The following is a 16836-nucleotide window of genomic DNA, read 5'->3' on the forward strand; positions in this document are numbered from 1 at the left end:
TTTTTTTTTTCTTTTGAAAAACGTGTATAACCTAACTCTGGAATACACTCTACAAATCCTACAACTTGGCTAGGGTTACCATACATCAGAATTCATGCGGACAAGTCCACTTTTTGATAATAAAAACAGCCGTCTGCATACATTTTTGGAAATCCTCTAATTTGTCCGCATTTTCTCATATTGAAGTATTATTTATTCATTTTTGTTTCGTTTGGTCTCATGTTGCTATGAGAAACATATTGCTGTGTATGAGATTGTTAACGTGTAAATGCTGTTCATCCAGATACATCCTTCATTTTTTTTATGTTGTTGGTAACTCTATAACATATATTAGATGCTTTATGGTTGTGCTAACAGATTAATGTCAGTTACTTGTCAACAATGTGACGCTGAAATGTGTGTTCAGGTTACTGCCCAGTGACAGTCCTGATGATCCTTAATTTTGTTAACTGTAACTAGCAATGAAATTATAAAGTAAGTTATTAAATTTCATTGATGCGATTACCATCGATTCTGTGAAATTCAATTTAAAATATTTTATATGCAAATGTATGTTTGACGATTTGTATAGTAACAAGGAACTATTACAGAAAATTAGGTCTAGTGATAAATATGCAGAAGCCGCAAAAGTGATATAAATGAAGAAGTTGGTACAAGGAGTTCGTTGGTGAGAAGAATGTGTCAGCATTTTCATATTTTAGAATATGGTAACCCTAAACTTGGCAACTTTACTATCATTAAGGTTGCAACTTTCCCTTTCCAGTATGACAAATAACAATGCTGTGATTTCAGATTCACTCATTTTCTCGTCAATTACTTGCTAATGAAATGTACATTATTTGTAAACTTCAGCAAACTTCCATTTCGAAGTTTACATTTTATGTTGATGTTAGCCTAGGAAATTAACTCTTCCGATTATTATTTTTATACGTGAAAACTCTCACTAAAAAATTTATAATAATTGGTAGTGAAAATAATCAAATGAAAGAACTGGCAGTCCAGTGTGAAAGGAATGACTCTTCTTGTATGTTTTGTTGATTGAAAATATGGCTTATTTCTTTCATTCTTTATTTTATGTTTTAGGTAATTATTCTCAGAATAGCTGTGTGGTTGTTATAGTACTCGTAGAACTCCAGATTTAAAGTTATACATTCAACCTACAAGTTATCAGATTATGTTTTATATAATTAGTAATTTTAAAAGGATACTATTTTTCCTGGCCAATCTGAGGATTATTGTGCCAAGTCTATTAGTGACATCACAAAAATGTTGGTATCTATCAGTAATGCAACTGGGCCTACAGAATCTTACAGTAGTTATTTAAATTTTATGACCACATACGTAACAATCTGTGTTCCTTACCTTACTTATCTTTCTCCAGAATATTAGTAAAGTTTACATGTTAGTGTTCCTAATAATACACCTACAAGAAAAGAGATATCTTACACATTTAAAATACACCTGAACTTTAGGATGTATGTTATCAATCATTCTAACTTTCCTTTGAATAATGAAGCTCACTGAAATTTACCAATGTTTATTACCTGCGAATTAGTCATGCCGCAGCTAAGAATGTCGTTCGTACTTTTCTTAATGCAACATCTAGACACAGGATAATCAAATCACAACTGCAAAAATAAAAAGCAAACACCAAAACACAAAACATAAAACAATGAACTTGATATCAAAACGAACAATACTACTAAAACAATGTAACAAATAAATAAAAGCATAATGTCGCATTCTTACACAAACCCTGATTTAACATTAATTGTAACTGGTGGAGTTTAAATATGAGATAAAGTAAATAATCTGAAATGTATTACTTAAACTCATTACATGAAATGAACAATTATTAAAAGATCACAAATAAGTATGAGAATTTCAATGTAAATAAATATAAACTGAAAAGTATTTCAAACGTGTTGGTGAAGTGAACTTAAGAATTTTATGGGTAAACATAATGGACATAGCAAATTAAGTACCGTACTAATTCAAGACACAAATGTCAATAGGCAAAATAACTAATATATATATATATATATATTAACAGAAACGATAATCAAATATCATATATAAAGATTAATTTTTTGGTCCTAACAGAAATATCAGCATTAGACACAGCACAAAGAAGTTGTCGAAACTAGTGCTGTTTTAGCTAGAAGAAATACCACTGAAAGTGGAGAAAGGCTCAATACCACTTGTGTATATTGTTACCTGTTGGAGTTTAAGAGAAGGCACTATGGCCTAAACTTTGCTAGTATAAATAAGTAAATCAATAAAATAAAATAAAAATAATGTGATTATATAATGGAATACCAGTGAAAGTGAAGACTATGTGGACAGCATGATTGAGTGTCACTTGATATTAGTCCATCACTATCTATCAAGGGGTCTGTGATATACTGAACGACCAAAGCAATTTTTAGGAGTTCAAAACTATTTTGAGATGCCACAGAAACAGGATAATGGTTTTAAACTTACAAACATTTGATAAATGCACCGAGCAGAAAAGATGAAACAGTAGCAGAGAAAACGGAAATATCACAAAGAAATTATATCACAATTGTGTTTGTCAAGACTGAACAATGAACACTCACAGGGAATTCAACTTTGATGTCTACATTAAGAGTAGCTGCACTATTCATGCAGTTAGAAGAACTCGTTGTTTACTGATTACTGTATATTCCCGCACGAAACATAGCTATTAAATACAATCTCAGTTTTTTTGTCAGCAGAAAAGTATATCAGGTTTTCTGGGAAACGACTATTCCACACAGAGAATATTGGTACAATGGGATAATTCATCCAGGAAAATTCACCCACGAAAATTGGCCCAGGGTTATTCATACAATGAAAATTGAACAAATAATGACATTCATCCAAATACTTCCACAATCATCCATGGTAACGGACTTCGAAATGAGTATTAATGACATTCTTGTTCAATATTCATACAAATACTTTCGCAGTCATTCATGGTAACAGACTTCGAAATGCATATTAATAACATTCTTGTACAGTGACACTGTTTTGTTTAGCTGCGCGGTTTTCATTTTTCCGTCACCCCTCGCTAGGAGCTTATCTGCGGCCAAGCGACCCCCTGATCTGCCGGCAATGAAACATTTACAAACGTGGACAAATTATTAGACTAAAACGTTTTTCTTGGAAACATAATATAATTAGTCATATCAACTATCAGTATAATTCACAGAGTCTCTATTGTTGTAAATGTGATTGCTTACATCTTCTGGTATATTTCTTCAATGGTTAAGTATATTTTATCTGGCTGTGTTGGTACTACTGGTGTTTTAATTGTATATAGCAGAAGATATTCAACAGTCTGTTCTCTCATAGCCTGCAAGAAGACCGGACATGAACAAAATTGAAAATCTGTGATCTATACTGAAGGCGAAAGTGAACAAAAGGAGGCTTACAACAAAACATGGACTCATTTAAGCACTGTCTGATATCTGGCTAAATGATGCTGATATTCAAAGAAAGTGTCAAATTTTGGTTTCCAGCATCCCTGACCAAATCAACGTGTTAGTAAAGAATAAGGGAATGTTCACAAAATATTACTAACCTCCAGACTCAATTTTCTGTTAATTATTTCTGTGCAAAATGCATTTTTGTTCATTATTTCTTCTGATAAATACAGCTTTGTTGCACATATAAATAATTTTGTCTAATAATTTGTCCACGTCTGTAGTATAGGAATCCCCCACCAACTGCTACAAACCATTGACACTTTCTTATTAAACTGCTAATTACTTTAAGAAGTTCTGCTTCACTGATTGACTCGATTTCAGCTCTTATATAGTCTTTAAGCTCATGTATTTATGTGGGTTTTTCGCATAAACCTTATTTTTAAGTCCCCTTAGAAATCGCATGGTGCTAAATCTGGACTTCGTGGGGCCCACACATTGTTACTGATAATTCTTCTTCCGAAAATTCGACGCATTTCTCTCATGGATTCTTCGGCAGTATGAGCAGTGACGGAGTCTTGTTGGAAATATACTTAGGAACGTTCTCCATAAGTCAGTTCATATAAAAATGGGTCAAGGATCTCATTCACATAACGCTCGCTGGTAATTGTGCCCTGAGTGAAAATAGGCCCAATAATTTTGTGTCCGTTCATTGCACACCACATGCTCATTTTTTTCACCGTACAAAGGTGTTTCGAGTACAAGATTGGTTTCTCTGACTGTAATACCAATGATTTTGTGAGGATACGTGTCCATTTAAATCAGTCTTGCGATGGCAACTAGTAATTTCGAGCTAGAGCTCTTCTATGCCCGCTGCACGTGCGTGGAGCTCTTTTACTTGTAAACATTGCTAAAGGATGTACAGATCTTAGAACACAGCGCATCATGACGGAACGGAAGCACTTAAAGCTTTCAAGGAAGAGTGGAAGATACAATATTTATGCTTCGAACATGGTGATGAAGTCCAGTGTTTGTTGTGTAAAAAATATATCATTTGCAAAAAAAGCAACATAAAACGGCATTATGAGATGCAACATGAAAAAAAATATATATATATATAGGCATTATTCAGGAGAAGAGAGAAATAAATTGATTTCGGAATTGACATCGAAGGTAAATTAATTTACATTTGGGTCAGTAGATTGTATCTAGATTCCTTTTATTTTTTATTTTAAATGTATTGTTGATATTTTATTTGTTGCTTGTTTCTGGATATTTACTTTTATTAGACTACATGTTTCTTTAATTTAGAAATAATATTTTATCTTTGATTGCACTTTAACTTATACTATTACTAAGCTCTAAAAGCTAATTCACTTTTATTCCAATAACTATTTTCAAGATTTTGAGCAAATATGAACTAAACATTTTGAAAACTTTGATGCAAGGAGCTTTTTCAGTAACATGAATATAAAATATAGGCCTACTTAAAAATATAATTTCAAAACTATTAGACCTAATTGCATCAAATTTTGTACAGATGATATTATTATAGGTCTGTTTATATAGTTTAAATTTCACAAATTTTGGCCGAAAAGTGTGGAAGTTTTAAAAATCATACATATTCCCTTAAATGATTGACCCCAAAAATTACGATGGCTCTCAATATCTTAATTTTATCAATTTGCTTTTTCGTGTTACGTGCATCTCACAAATCACTCTAAGAAAACTCATTACATAATCATGACTGGAGAGTAAGCACTACATTTTCACAATCACACAATCAATATACTCTATTTCAATCAATATTATCATTATTATTTTTTTAACAGATATTCAAAAGTACTTGGAGATCACACACGTCGAGCAGGTAGACCCTATTAGTTTCTCCTAACCAATGAAGTGAAGTATTTACATAATAAATAATTGCTTTTAACAAGAAAATGGTTTACATTCAATTAACTTTTCCTATTTCTCTTTTTGTTCCTAAAAAACCTTTCCCTTTGCGATTTGTTTATATATGTACATGTATATTAAATAACTTAGTAATTAGCCCTATTACATAGCCAGAAATTTAGTAACGCAAGTTATTGTAATAATTGCTGCCTTTATTCGCTGCATGTACATGTACATCCCTGTGTTTACGTTACGATGCTATGTAGTGGATGCGTTATGCGCTCGTGATCAAGGTCGAGCTCTTCTACTGTGATTGGGAGCTAATATCGTCTCATCCCTGATTTAAATGAAAACAGGCCTCATCAGAAAAATAAATTAATGTCAGATCAATTTCTTCAGAATTTACTTCCTCTAAAATCTAATTACATAAATGCAGCCTTTTATTGGGATCTTGTTCATTTAACTTTCGAAATATCAGAATTCTGCATGGCTTTAATTTAAGTATTTTTGTTGCTTGACGAGCGGACTCGTAACTTGCTTCTATTTCCTGCGCCTAACGCTTAAGAGATTTTTGTGGGGTGTGCTCTAATCTCTGTCCTATCTCATCTAATTTTAAATTAAATACAAGGGTTCGTCTATTCTTATCTAATTAGGAACAATTAACCAAAAGTTATTTGTACACATTTTTAATGTTTTCGACTCAACTGAGTCATCTTCAGAAACAATGCCAATGAATACATTAATAAAACGGTTTATATATAAATGTACAGTTGTCAAAAAAAAAAAAAAAAATAGTGACTGCACTCGTGAACAGCGAATATTTTCTAAGTCCACTTTGGGTCACGGCTATGTTACACGATGCATGTGCTTGTAGAAGCAGTTCCAGAAGTATAGAATTATTCCGTATCTGCATCTCGTAGACCAGCGATAGAGTACTCGCTTAATGATTCCAAGGTTGTGAGTTCGGGTCTTGCTTAAGCTTTCATTTTATTTTTTAATCGTTCTTTAGCGATATAAATAATATTCAAATTATATTTATATTCTGTTACTGTTCTTTAACGTTATAAATAATATTTACGTTTCCATTTATATTCTGTTATCGTTCTTTATTGATATAAATAATATTCAAGTTATTTATATTTTGTTATTATTTAGCGATATAAATAATATTCAAGTCATCATCTGTATTCTGTTATCGTTCTTTAGCGATATAAATGATATTCGAGTTTTCATTTATATTCTGTTATCGTTCTTTAGCGATATAAATAATATTCAAATTATAATTTATATTCTGTTATCGGTCTTTAACGACATAAATAATATTCAAGTTATCATTTATATTCTGTTATCGTTCTTTAGCGACATAAATAACATAAATTTAATATTAGATCTGGAATAATACAATTGCATAATACTAGTGTTTGTTTTTTTATTTTTATATTATTACATTAATTTATATTATCTTGAAACACAGTAAAATGAAAAAGAGTAACGAGGAATTGAATGTGAGATGCTGACATCTAAATTCCGACGTTCTTCCGACTGAACTACGAGGACACAAGTATAGAAATATTTGCGGAAAAATTGGCCCAATCCCCCTCTAAGATTTTCTGATGATTTATAGAAGTTCGTTCAGGATGCGGGGGTCAAAGGCTAATTATTGGGATTTCCCGATATCTGATCGGATCAAAAATCCTGATAGAACTAATATTTAATCCTTGCGGTGATTTTCGGTGAAGTCCGGAGTGCTCAATTAGTCAAATCCACTCTCTTCACCTCCACGCTTGAGCCCCCTGGGATCTACGAGGCGCATCCAGAAAGTAAGTCTCCCTATTTTTTTTTTTAAAAAGAACACACACTTTCAGGAAAACATTTATTGGCAACAGGTACAGCAATGTTTCAACTATTTTTCAACATAGCCACCATCAGAATTGAGACACTTGTCGTATCGTGGGATCAACTTTTGTATCCCTCTGTCGTAGAACTCTGCCGCCTGTGAATGGAACCAGCGTGTGACAGACGTCTTCAGCTCTTCGTCGTTGCCAAAACGCTCACCGGAGGACAGGAATTTCTTGAGGTACAAGAAAAGGTGAAAATCGTTGGGAGCAAGATCAAGACTGTAGGGTGAGTGATCAATCAACTCCCAGCCAAATTCCGTCAAAACAGCTGCTGTGCGCCGAGCTGTATGTGGACGAGCATTGTCATGGAGGAGCACAACACCTGCAGTAAGCATTCCACGCCTCTTGTTTTGAATGGCAAGTCGCAATGTTCGCAGTGTTTCACAGTAACGGTCAGCGTTCACTGTTTCACCTCTTGGAAGGAAGTCAATGAGCAGAATGTCCTTCCTGTCCCAGAACACTGTGCACATCACTTTCCGTACCGACAGCGTCTGTTTGAATTTCATTCTGACTTGAGATCCACTATACCGCCAATGCATTGACTGCTGCTTGGTTTCCGGGGTGAAGTGCGAAATCCAAGTCTCATCGCCCGTGACGATCCTGTCGAGGAACTCGTCACCGTCATCGTGATACCGTTGCAGAAATGTCAGTGCTGCTCCTAAACGTTGCATTTTGTGTTCGGGTGTCAAGTTTTTCGGCACCCACCTGGCACACACTTTTTTGAATAACAGGTGCTTAGTGACAATCTCATGCAACAAGGATCGCGATATCTGCGGAAAATGGCTGCTCAGCTCCGTAATCGTGAAGCGACAGTTCTTCATGATGCACTGTCGCACCAGCTCAACACGATCATTGATGAGGGACGGTCGCCCACTGCGCTCTTCATCATGGACACTTTGACGACCTTCGGAAAACTGCCTACACCAGCGACGCACCATCTGCTTACTCATGATGTTCGGCCCATAGACCTGACAGGGCTGCCGATGAATTTCAATTGGCGCAATGCTTTGTGCATTAAAAAACTTTATCACCGATCGAACCTCGCAGGCGGCGGGAGAAGGAATAAGAGCTTCCATTTCGGACCACTGCTGCCACGCTACTGGCACCAGGCGGGACCTGTCCGGCTGGCATATGATTGATACATCATAGATCTGTTACGCATGCGCAATTGACACGGCTAATTACGTTTACTTTCAAGGGGAAAAAATCGGGAAACTAACTTTCTGGATGCGCCTCGTATTAAGATGCGAAAGAGACGGTGGTGTGCGGAAAGCAACGGGAACTTACCGCATTTATTCTTTCCAAGAAAAATTGCAAACATGAGGAAAGAAGCTTTTAATAGAAAAAGGAGCATATTCTGCGGACCTCTGGAGGAAGAGACTAGTAAAGTGCTTTGTGTGGAGTGTGGCACTGTATAGAGAAGAAACATGGACATTACGACGAAATGAAGAGAAATGAATAGAAGGATTTGAAATGTGGATGTGGAGAAGAATTGAGCGTGTGAAGTGGACAGACAGAATAAGAAATGAAGTTGTCTTGGAAAAAGTGGATGAAGAAAGAATGATGCTGAAATTGATTAGAAAGAGGAATTGGTTGGGTCACTGGTTGAGAAGAAACTTCCTACTGAAGGATGCTCTGGAAGGAATGGTGGACGGGAGAAGAGTTCGGGGCAGAAGAAGATATCAAATAATAGAAGACTTTAAGATATGTGGATCATGTGCGGAGACTAAGAGGGAGGCAGAAAATAGAAAAGATTGGAGAATGCTGGGTTTGCAGTGAAAGACCTGCCCATGGGCAGAACACTTATGTATGTCCAGGATGCTTTGAATGTCGTGGCTAAGAACAGTCGCTATTTGAAAAGACTCTAGTCGATTCCATGCCCACTCGACTGCAAGATGTGATCGAGATGTGGGGAAGATAGACTAAATATTGAATCGTGGCTTCAGCAGATTTCGAGATAATGTTATATTCTGATAACAGAAAGTTGCGCACCAATATCACCTAAAAGCATAATGCGATAAGAGTTTTATTATGTAATATTAGTTACAGTTAAAACATATACCTAGACAACTTTGCTTTGTACAGGGACATCATTTTATTTCTACTTCAATTTTTATTGTACCTGAGTTTTTTAATGTACTTCACTCCCACCCCTTCTACTAATGAAGTTCAAACAGTCCTCCACACAGAATGAAGGCCGCATATAGTAAACAGCACTGAGTGAGTATAGTACGTTCCAGAAATATGTTCGCGTTTTCCAGTGACGAAAGAGCTTTCAATATTGAATCATATTTTCGCACAGGTACTGTCCGTTTACCTACGTCGCATCCCGATTTCCCCCACCTGCTTCTGCTCCCCCCCCCCTCTGTAAAAGCTGGGCTGTCTTAGCTCTTTTCTGAAAACATTAATTTCTGTTAGGAATTGGACGTCTACCTAATATTATACAGCTGTTTAAAATAACTTAAATAAAAGGGCCTCGTTAAGTAATTAACTGTCACGTGATTTCCCCTCTTTCTACGATCCTGCGGCATAACCACTTGGACGGACAGTAGATAGCATGTCTGAGTAATTTTATCTTGCGGGTCGGGCAGAAGAGAAGATTGAATTTACAGTACGTAAGGTACTCTTTTACAGTGTAGGTACAGAATTATTTCAACATAAGTTACTAGTACGAAGGACGAAACTGGCAATTGGAATTAGATGCAATAGTCTATAGTGCAATAATATGCACAAAAGAACTGAAGCCTGTATTGAAATGAACGGCTACCATTTTAAAAAATGTGTTTAAATATTCATATTATGATTATATTTTAATTTAACTTCTTTCTCTATATTGTACGCTAATGTGCTGTAGACAGTATAATATACACTGCATAATGAATACGTTCGCATGGATAACTCAGTTCGTGAGTAAAAAGACTTATTCTTAATGCAGTACTGTATTTTGATTAAACAAAAGCCTAATGAAAATTATCGAACTCAAAATCGCGATATTTCCTAGTTTACGTAAATGGATGAACTACTTTTCTTCCCTCCTATAGCTAGTAGAGTGATTTGTTTGTGTTTTACGCCAATATCATCGAACTCCAGTCGTAGAAGGGGATAGCAAACTGTTTTTCCGGTTCTCTAAAGGTATAGCCAGGTTAATATTAAAAATGTTAGTAAAAATAAAATGATGTCCCTGTACTATAATATTGTTTTGATTACTTTTATAAGGCTAAAGATACCATCAATATCAATTTAAACTTATCATGTCATATTCAGTGTCTTCCTTTGGGATAACACTTTCTTTATGAATGATGTGTTTAATTCACTTAGTACAGTATAGTTGCAGTTATTATGAAATTTGTGTGAATATTCCTTCTTTAGTCTTTATTATGTTATTAACGTTTAAAACATAACTGCAATATTAGGCTAAGAAATAGGTGTTAGTACTTTTGTTTTACAGACAATATAGAAAATAACAAACAGAAAGAAGGCATATAAAGATAACGACATAAAATTTCACGTTCCGTTTGAAGTTTGTGCACCACTGTTTTCTTAATCCAACAGGCTGCTTATTCCTCCTAGCATACCTAGCGCTTAATGCCCGCGCACGACGTCAAGGTCAGAAAAATGCGCTTGCTTTGACATCACTGCTCTAATGTATGAGGATTGTTCACATACACTTTGTGTCTTAACATACCCCAAAGATAAAAGTCACATGGTGATAAATACCATGATAAATTTAAAATTAAACAGAGCACAGTTCACCAAACACGTTAAATGGAAACTGAAACTGACCAAACACGTACACACCTTACAGAAGACAAACTAACACAAATTGCATGCTGAGTCGCAGAACACCGCTGGGTTTTCTCGCTATCTAGCGCCCGCCCGCCTGCCGTGACCAGGATTGCATCTTAAGTTGATGGCTCTGTACTTCACCGACACGAATTTCAATTACTTTCAACAGCTCGACTATCATACAGTAATTCATTTGTATACTGCAGCCGTGGCGAAAATGTGATCGTGCGCCGAGCCACTGTGTAACCTGCAACGTGCATAGCACCTATGGAGGGAGGCGGACACCCGAAGGGAAAGTCAAGCAACTGTCTGACTTATTAATGGACTTTCATTTTCCTTATGTAAAGTACTTAAATATAATTTTATACAGCATAAAGTTACAAACTAATGTTTAGTACGTGTAACGACGAAAGAAATGAATAAGAAAACATAGGACACATTATCACAACCTAACATTTACTGTCTTCAGAATGTCTCTGCGACAGAGTTTGAAAATCAGGAATTATGTCACTTACTGCCAGTCGTAGGTGATCACAAAGGTACCTCTCAGTCGTGATCTAAATTTGGTTTTTACTATTTTCATTGTTGAAAATAATTTTTCACAGACGTAAGTTGTAGCGAACATGGTTTCAACAGAGCAATAGAAAGAACGAAGCTTCGGATATTAATTTAATTTTTGGCAAAGATTTGAAAAGTTCAACATTTATCAAGTCCTTACATCTAGCTTTCATTTAACATCACATTGTAAATCTGTGCGTTTACATTGAAGATCTAACCGCATTATTCGTACATCTGCTTAAAAAGGATCTACGTACAGAGATGATGATGATGATGATGATGATGATGATGATGATAATAATAATAATAATAACAACAATAATAATAATAACACTTAACCTTTTAATGTTTCATGAGTAACATGTAGTATAATGTCGTTTTCCTCGTAATACTTGTGAACAAATCATACATTTAATATTCTCATCATATCGGCAGCAAAAAAATGCGTCCTCCTATCCTACTCGAAATTTTCGATTTTGTAGAGGTACATGCTTTCGAAAGAGACATTGGACGATACGCCACTCGCAGGTCAGAGACAAATACAAATGGAACGGAGTTTGACTCCAGTGAGTGAGAGGGTGGGGGTGGGGGAGGAAGGAAGCAAGAGAAATGCACAGCTATCATTGCGAGCCAGAATGTGCTCGCGAGTCACATTTTCGCCACGGCTGGTATACTTAAGATTACGAATTCACTGTAACTGGCTCATTTTATTTAAAACATAACGAGATTTGTTTTAAGTTAATTGTTCAAATATTAACTTATATAACATTACTTCAAATACCACATATCAATGTTTTTTCATTGAAATATATGTTTATACAGTACAACACCTTCTCAATAGGCTCGATATATTTTTTTAATAGTTCATGCAGAACGTTTAGAATAGAAAGTGTGGTAACTAGGCAAGGGTCTAATGCAGTGGTCGTCAGCACTCGCTGAAATGTGCAAAGGGTAAGCGGTGCCGTCCCGTTTGCTCCTCGCACAGTGGTCTAAAATGCAAATTTAGCGGGACATATTAATAACTTTTCAGCCACCTAACAGATTTTTATGAAATTTTACACAGTAGTTACAGGTAGCATATATGTTTTGTATGCAAGCTCTCGTTACGTTGCTATAAGGGGAACTACCCCTTATAGGGGGCGCATTTAAACAAAATTAGTAACTTTTCTCCTATCTAACAGATTTTTATGAAATTTTACAAAACAGTTACAAGTAGCATATATGTTTTGTATGCAAGCTCTGATTACGTTGGTATAAGGGGAACTACTCCTTATAGGAGACGCAGTTAAGCAAAATTAGTAACTTTTCTCCTATTTAACAGATTTTTATGAAATTTTACAAAGCAGTTACAAATAGCATATGTTTTGTATACAAGCTCTGATTACGTTGGTATAAGGGGAACTACGCCTTATAGGGGGCGCAATTAGACAAAATTAGTAACTTATATTTAACAGATTTTTATTAAATTTTACACAGTAGTTACAGGTAGCATATATGTTTTGTATACAAGATCTCGTTACGTTGGTATAAGGGGACTACCCCTCATAGGGGGGGCGTAATTAGACAAAATTAGTAACTTTTCTCCTTTCGGACAGATTTTTATGAAATTTTACAAAGCAGTTACAAGTAACATATATGTTTTGTATACAAGCTCTCATTACGTTGGTCTAAGTGTAACTACCCCTTTATAGGGGGGGGGGGGCGCAATTAGATAAAATTAATAACTTTTGTCCTATCTAACAGATTTTTATGAAATTTTACAGAGTAGTTACACTTACTACATTTGTTTTGTGTACAAACTCTGTTTACGTTGGTATAAGCAGAAGTGCCCCTTACAGGGGGATGCACTTAGACAAAATTTGTAACTTTTCTTCTGTCTTAACAGATTTTTATAAAACTTTATACAGTAATTACAGATAGTAAACTTGTTTTGTATAGAAGCTCTAATTCTCTGGATTGTCTTTGTTTCGACCTCATACTTGCTGTAATGGAAAAGCATTCTTGGACAGCCACGACTTTTTCCAGGGGTAAGTTTTCTATAAATTTTCATTACTATCACGATGAGAACCTAATTAAATAAGTAGCTCACTAAGTCAATGTCCATTACGTTAAAAAAACGCATATTCCTTATCCTCTTGCTCTCCAACGATAAATTATCTTATGGGGGAAAATGTAACATTTTAGGTACTATTGCACCTTTTGGGCACTCGGGAAGCTTATTTGATACATAATTAACAAGCTGTCATCTTGAATTCCCTGAATTGTACTGCGGAAGCAGATTCGGTTCACATATATTGAAATAACTGCAACCGAGAAAAATTGCACTACTGCACCTCGAAAGAATAGTGCTGATAAATTATTACTTCCGCAAATCTGCGCACCTTAAGACTAGATTTAAAAGAGGTAAATACTGGAGGAAGTGAAAAAAAAAAAATTTTTGGACGAAACAAAGGGTTTTTTTTTCTCTACCTTAGCAAAGTCTGCACTCAATGGTTATATTTACATTTTGTCCCGTGTCCATTCATGCTAATTTGACATACTATAATAACATTAAATGTAACAAAAACAAACAGTGCTACATACCCAAAGAACTACTTGACATGTTGGTACAATTATGAATGGAATCGACCACTTAAAACAGAGTTACAGCACAAAGAAAACGGCAGACTCGCGGCGCTTGCTGAGTAAGAATGCTGGGTGGCGAAATGTGGCATGTTACCGGCTTCTTATCTCGCTATGCAGCCACCTCCGCTGATTAAGATTATCAATTCAGTGTTGCTCAATTATATACGAAAAATAATTTAAGGGTTTAATTTCATTTCTTTACATGTCATTTTTCTACATTTGTCCTCCTAAATATGGATTTTAGACCACTGTGCGTCGTGCAGCAGGAAGAGATAGAGAGCATACCCACTAGCAGCTACGAGTGCACCATGGTGCACTGTTTTCCACGGGTAAGAGATGCTAGCCCCAGGGTGCTCTGCGCTGACGACCGCTGGTCTAATGGGACTTTTAAACCCACTAGTGTCACCATGGCAACTGAGCGAAACATTGGCGTGGCGATCGTTCTAAGACTCCAGTTTTCTCTTAATACTGTGGACAGAGCAGGTAGAACTCGTTCTGCTATGGAATTAAGAAGATATTTCTTGTGGTGTTCGGGTGATTTTTATTGTGCCGTTTATGTGAGCGAGTAGTAATAATCCTAATTGTTTTGTTCTTGATGTAAATCGATTCTATAATCTGCAAGGAAGAGACGTTTCTTTTATCCACCCAAAGACTAGACTATTTTTCAGAAGTAGTGTAGAACAATTCCACGAAGACAGAAAACTGTATGCTCGTTCTTATATCTGTGATATCCATTTTTCTGCGGTTTTCATTGTAAGAGCCGATAAATTTATTGTTGCCGGTAAAGAGGTAGGGCTTCCACGCAAGAACTGGCGACCAAGAATGTCATAACACATATTTTCCCAAACTTGCCTCGATATCTTAAAAAAAGAAAAGAACAGAAAATATCCAATTAAGAGGACATCAATTCTTTCTCATAGCAATATAGCTTTACCAAATACAATCTGGCTATGACCAATTCCATTGACGCTAAATAACCCAGTAATTGATACAGCATCGTTAAATATCCGAGTAAAAAAAATAATTGGATGTGACACGCGAAAATCAGAAGAACACCTTAGCTAATCATGCGTTTGTATGCATTTATGTGCCATTACTCCACACCTGAATGCCCAAAATTATGTCTAGTTACATTGACCGTAATTCCTTCCAGCGAATGAACCCCAGACCAGCATTTCAGTTGTTTAGTGTGAGTTTTTCAAAATCGAAACATTTTTTAGAGTCATAAACTGTGATGTGTTGGAGGGAAGAGAAAATACAAAAGAATTTACAAGGTGAATTAACGACTTTGCAGATACGCTGAACTCTGCCCTGTACAAAGGATCCTGCATTACACGATTTTAGAAAATATATTACACGTAATTGGCAATACAAAGAACAGTTTGCCTAAGAAAGAACCCTTGAATTATTTAGAGTGACAATTCAGAGCACTCACAAAATATATTAATTCTTGTGGGATAGAAGATTTAAATATATTCTGACAGAAAAAAATTAACCAGGACCCTCTAGAGCGACATTTTGGAATTAGAAAATGATTATCTTGTGATGATCACCATAGACTTTCTACATCTGAACATTTTTCAATCTATGTGCCGGTTAAAAAACGTGTTGTATTCAAGTGCTAATTGTGAACTCCTAATTGAATCCAAGTACCTAGCTTCTACTTCATTAAATATACATGTTTAATTATTAATTATTTTATTTTTAATAATAGCACTTTAGTCGTAATTAACGTAAAAGTTATTTCGGTAACAAAAGTACAATATAATTCTAATTTGCATCTAGGCTACAACTTAATCTGGTTTACAATTTTATTACATTTGTTTATTACGTTTCCACATCATAAGAGATTTCTAATCGAGCATATGAGAAAGTAATAGATCTCATGGAAAAGTTGTTAATTTAATATTCTCCAATAAGTAGCACACAACTAGTTAATACAGTGCTACTAAATTGTTTTAATTTTACAAAACACAAAATAACCTAGGTATTTCAAAAGATCGAAACTTACATTAGCATAGATATAATATCCAAGCTTAATTTATGAGTCTAAGTTGCACGCAATATTTCTTGTTCCCCCGAATTACGTATAAACCAGATACAACTGCAACTAATGACTAAATAGTAGATAAAAACTACTGCTGAAAATAAAGTGTCTCCTTCATTATATTACATTCTTTCTTGTGTATAAAAAAAACTATAATTTCATGTCAATACGTACTTTATAATGTCATAAAAATGTTCAGTTTTGCGAAGCTGTACTTTTTTTTTGCGTATTTCTGGCTGAAGCCGGCACAATGTTCCATTTTTCGGTTAATTATTATATTTACTATTCAGGGTTGTGTTATATAACTCACAGTTTGTTAATGTAGCAATATTACATTTTTAAACAAGTAAAATATTGTAACAAAGTACTCTACAATACATTCTTATCTAATGGGTTATTTTTAAAAAACCTTTTGCATTCGATTGAATAGCAATCCTGAAACTGAGGACAGAAAACAGAGCTAGCGCCACTCGGCGACGAACCACTGAACTAGAGGAAGTAACGTCACTTTCTTTTCTACCTGCTCTGGTTCATGTATCGAAGGTATTCCGACAACGAGCTAAGAGATGTCAGTTGCATCTTCCTCGGTGTAAGCATA

At 35.3% G+C, this 16836-nt stretch overlaps 1 protein-coding gene across 4 annotated transcripts in view; it reads right to left on the minus strand.

The window, feature by feature from the left end:
• Nucleotides 1–16836, minus strand: part of LOC138691086 (coronin-2B-like) — a 181965-nt gene that overhangs the window by 78561 nt on the left and 86568 nt on the right. For 2 of the 4 annotated variants that reach the window (XM_069812789.1, XM_069812790.1), the window contains exon 2: nucleotides 1545–1628. The exons of 1 other annotated variant lie outside the window; for it this stretch is intronic. In XM_069812789.1, coding sequence (XP_069668890.1) covers nucleotides 1545–1559 — 15 coding nt within the window. In that variant the 5' untranslated portion in view covers nucleotides 1560–1628. Of the gene's footprint in view, nucleotides 1–1544; nucleotides 1629–14149; nucleotides 14217–16836 lie in introns of those variants that run through there. One more of the 4 variants, XM_069812791.1, reaches the window with a different exon arrangement.

This window comes from Periplaneta americana, chromosome 16 (assembly GCF_040183065.1).
Source record: "Periplaneta americana isolate PAMFEO1 chromosome 16, P.americana_PAMFEO1_priV1, whole genome shotgun sequence".
NCBI lineage: Eukaryota > Metazoa > Arthropoda > Insecta > Blattodea > Blattidae > Periplaneta > Periplaneta americana.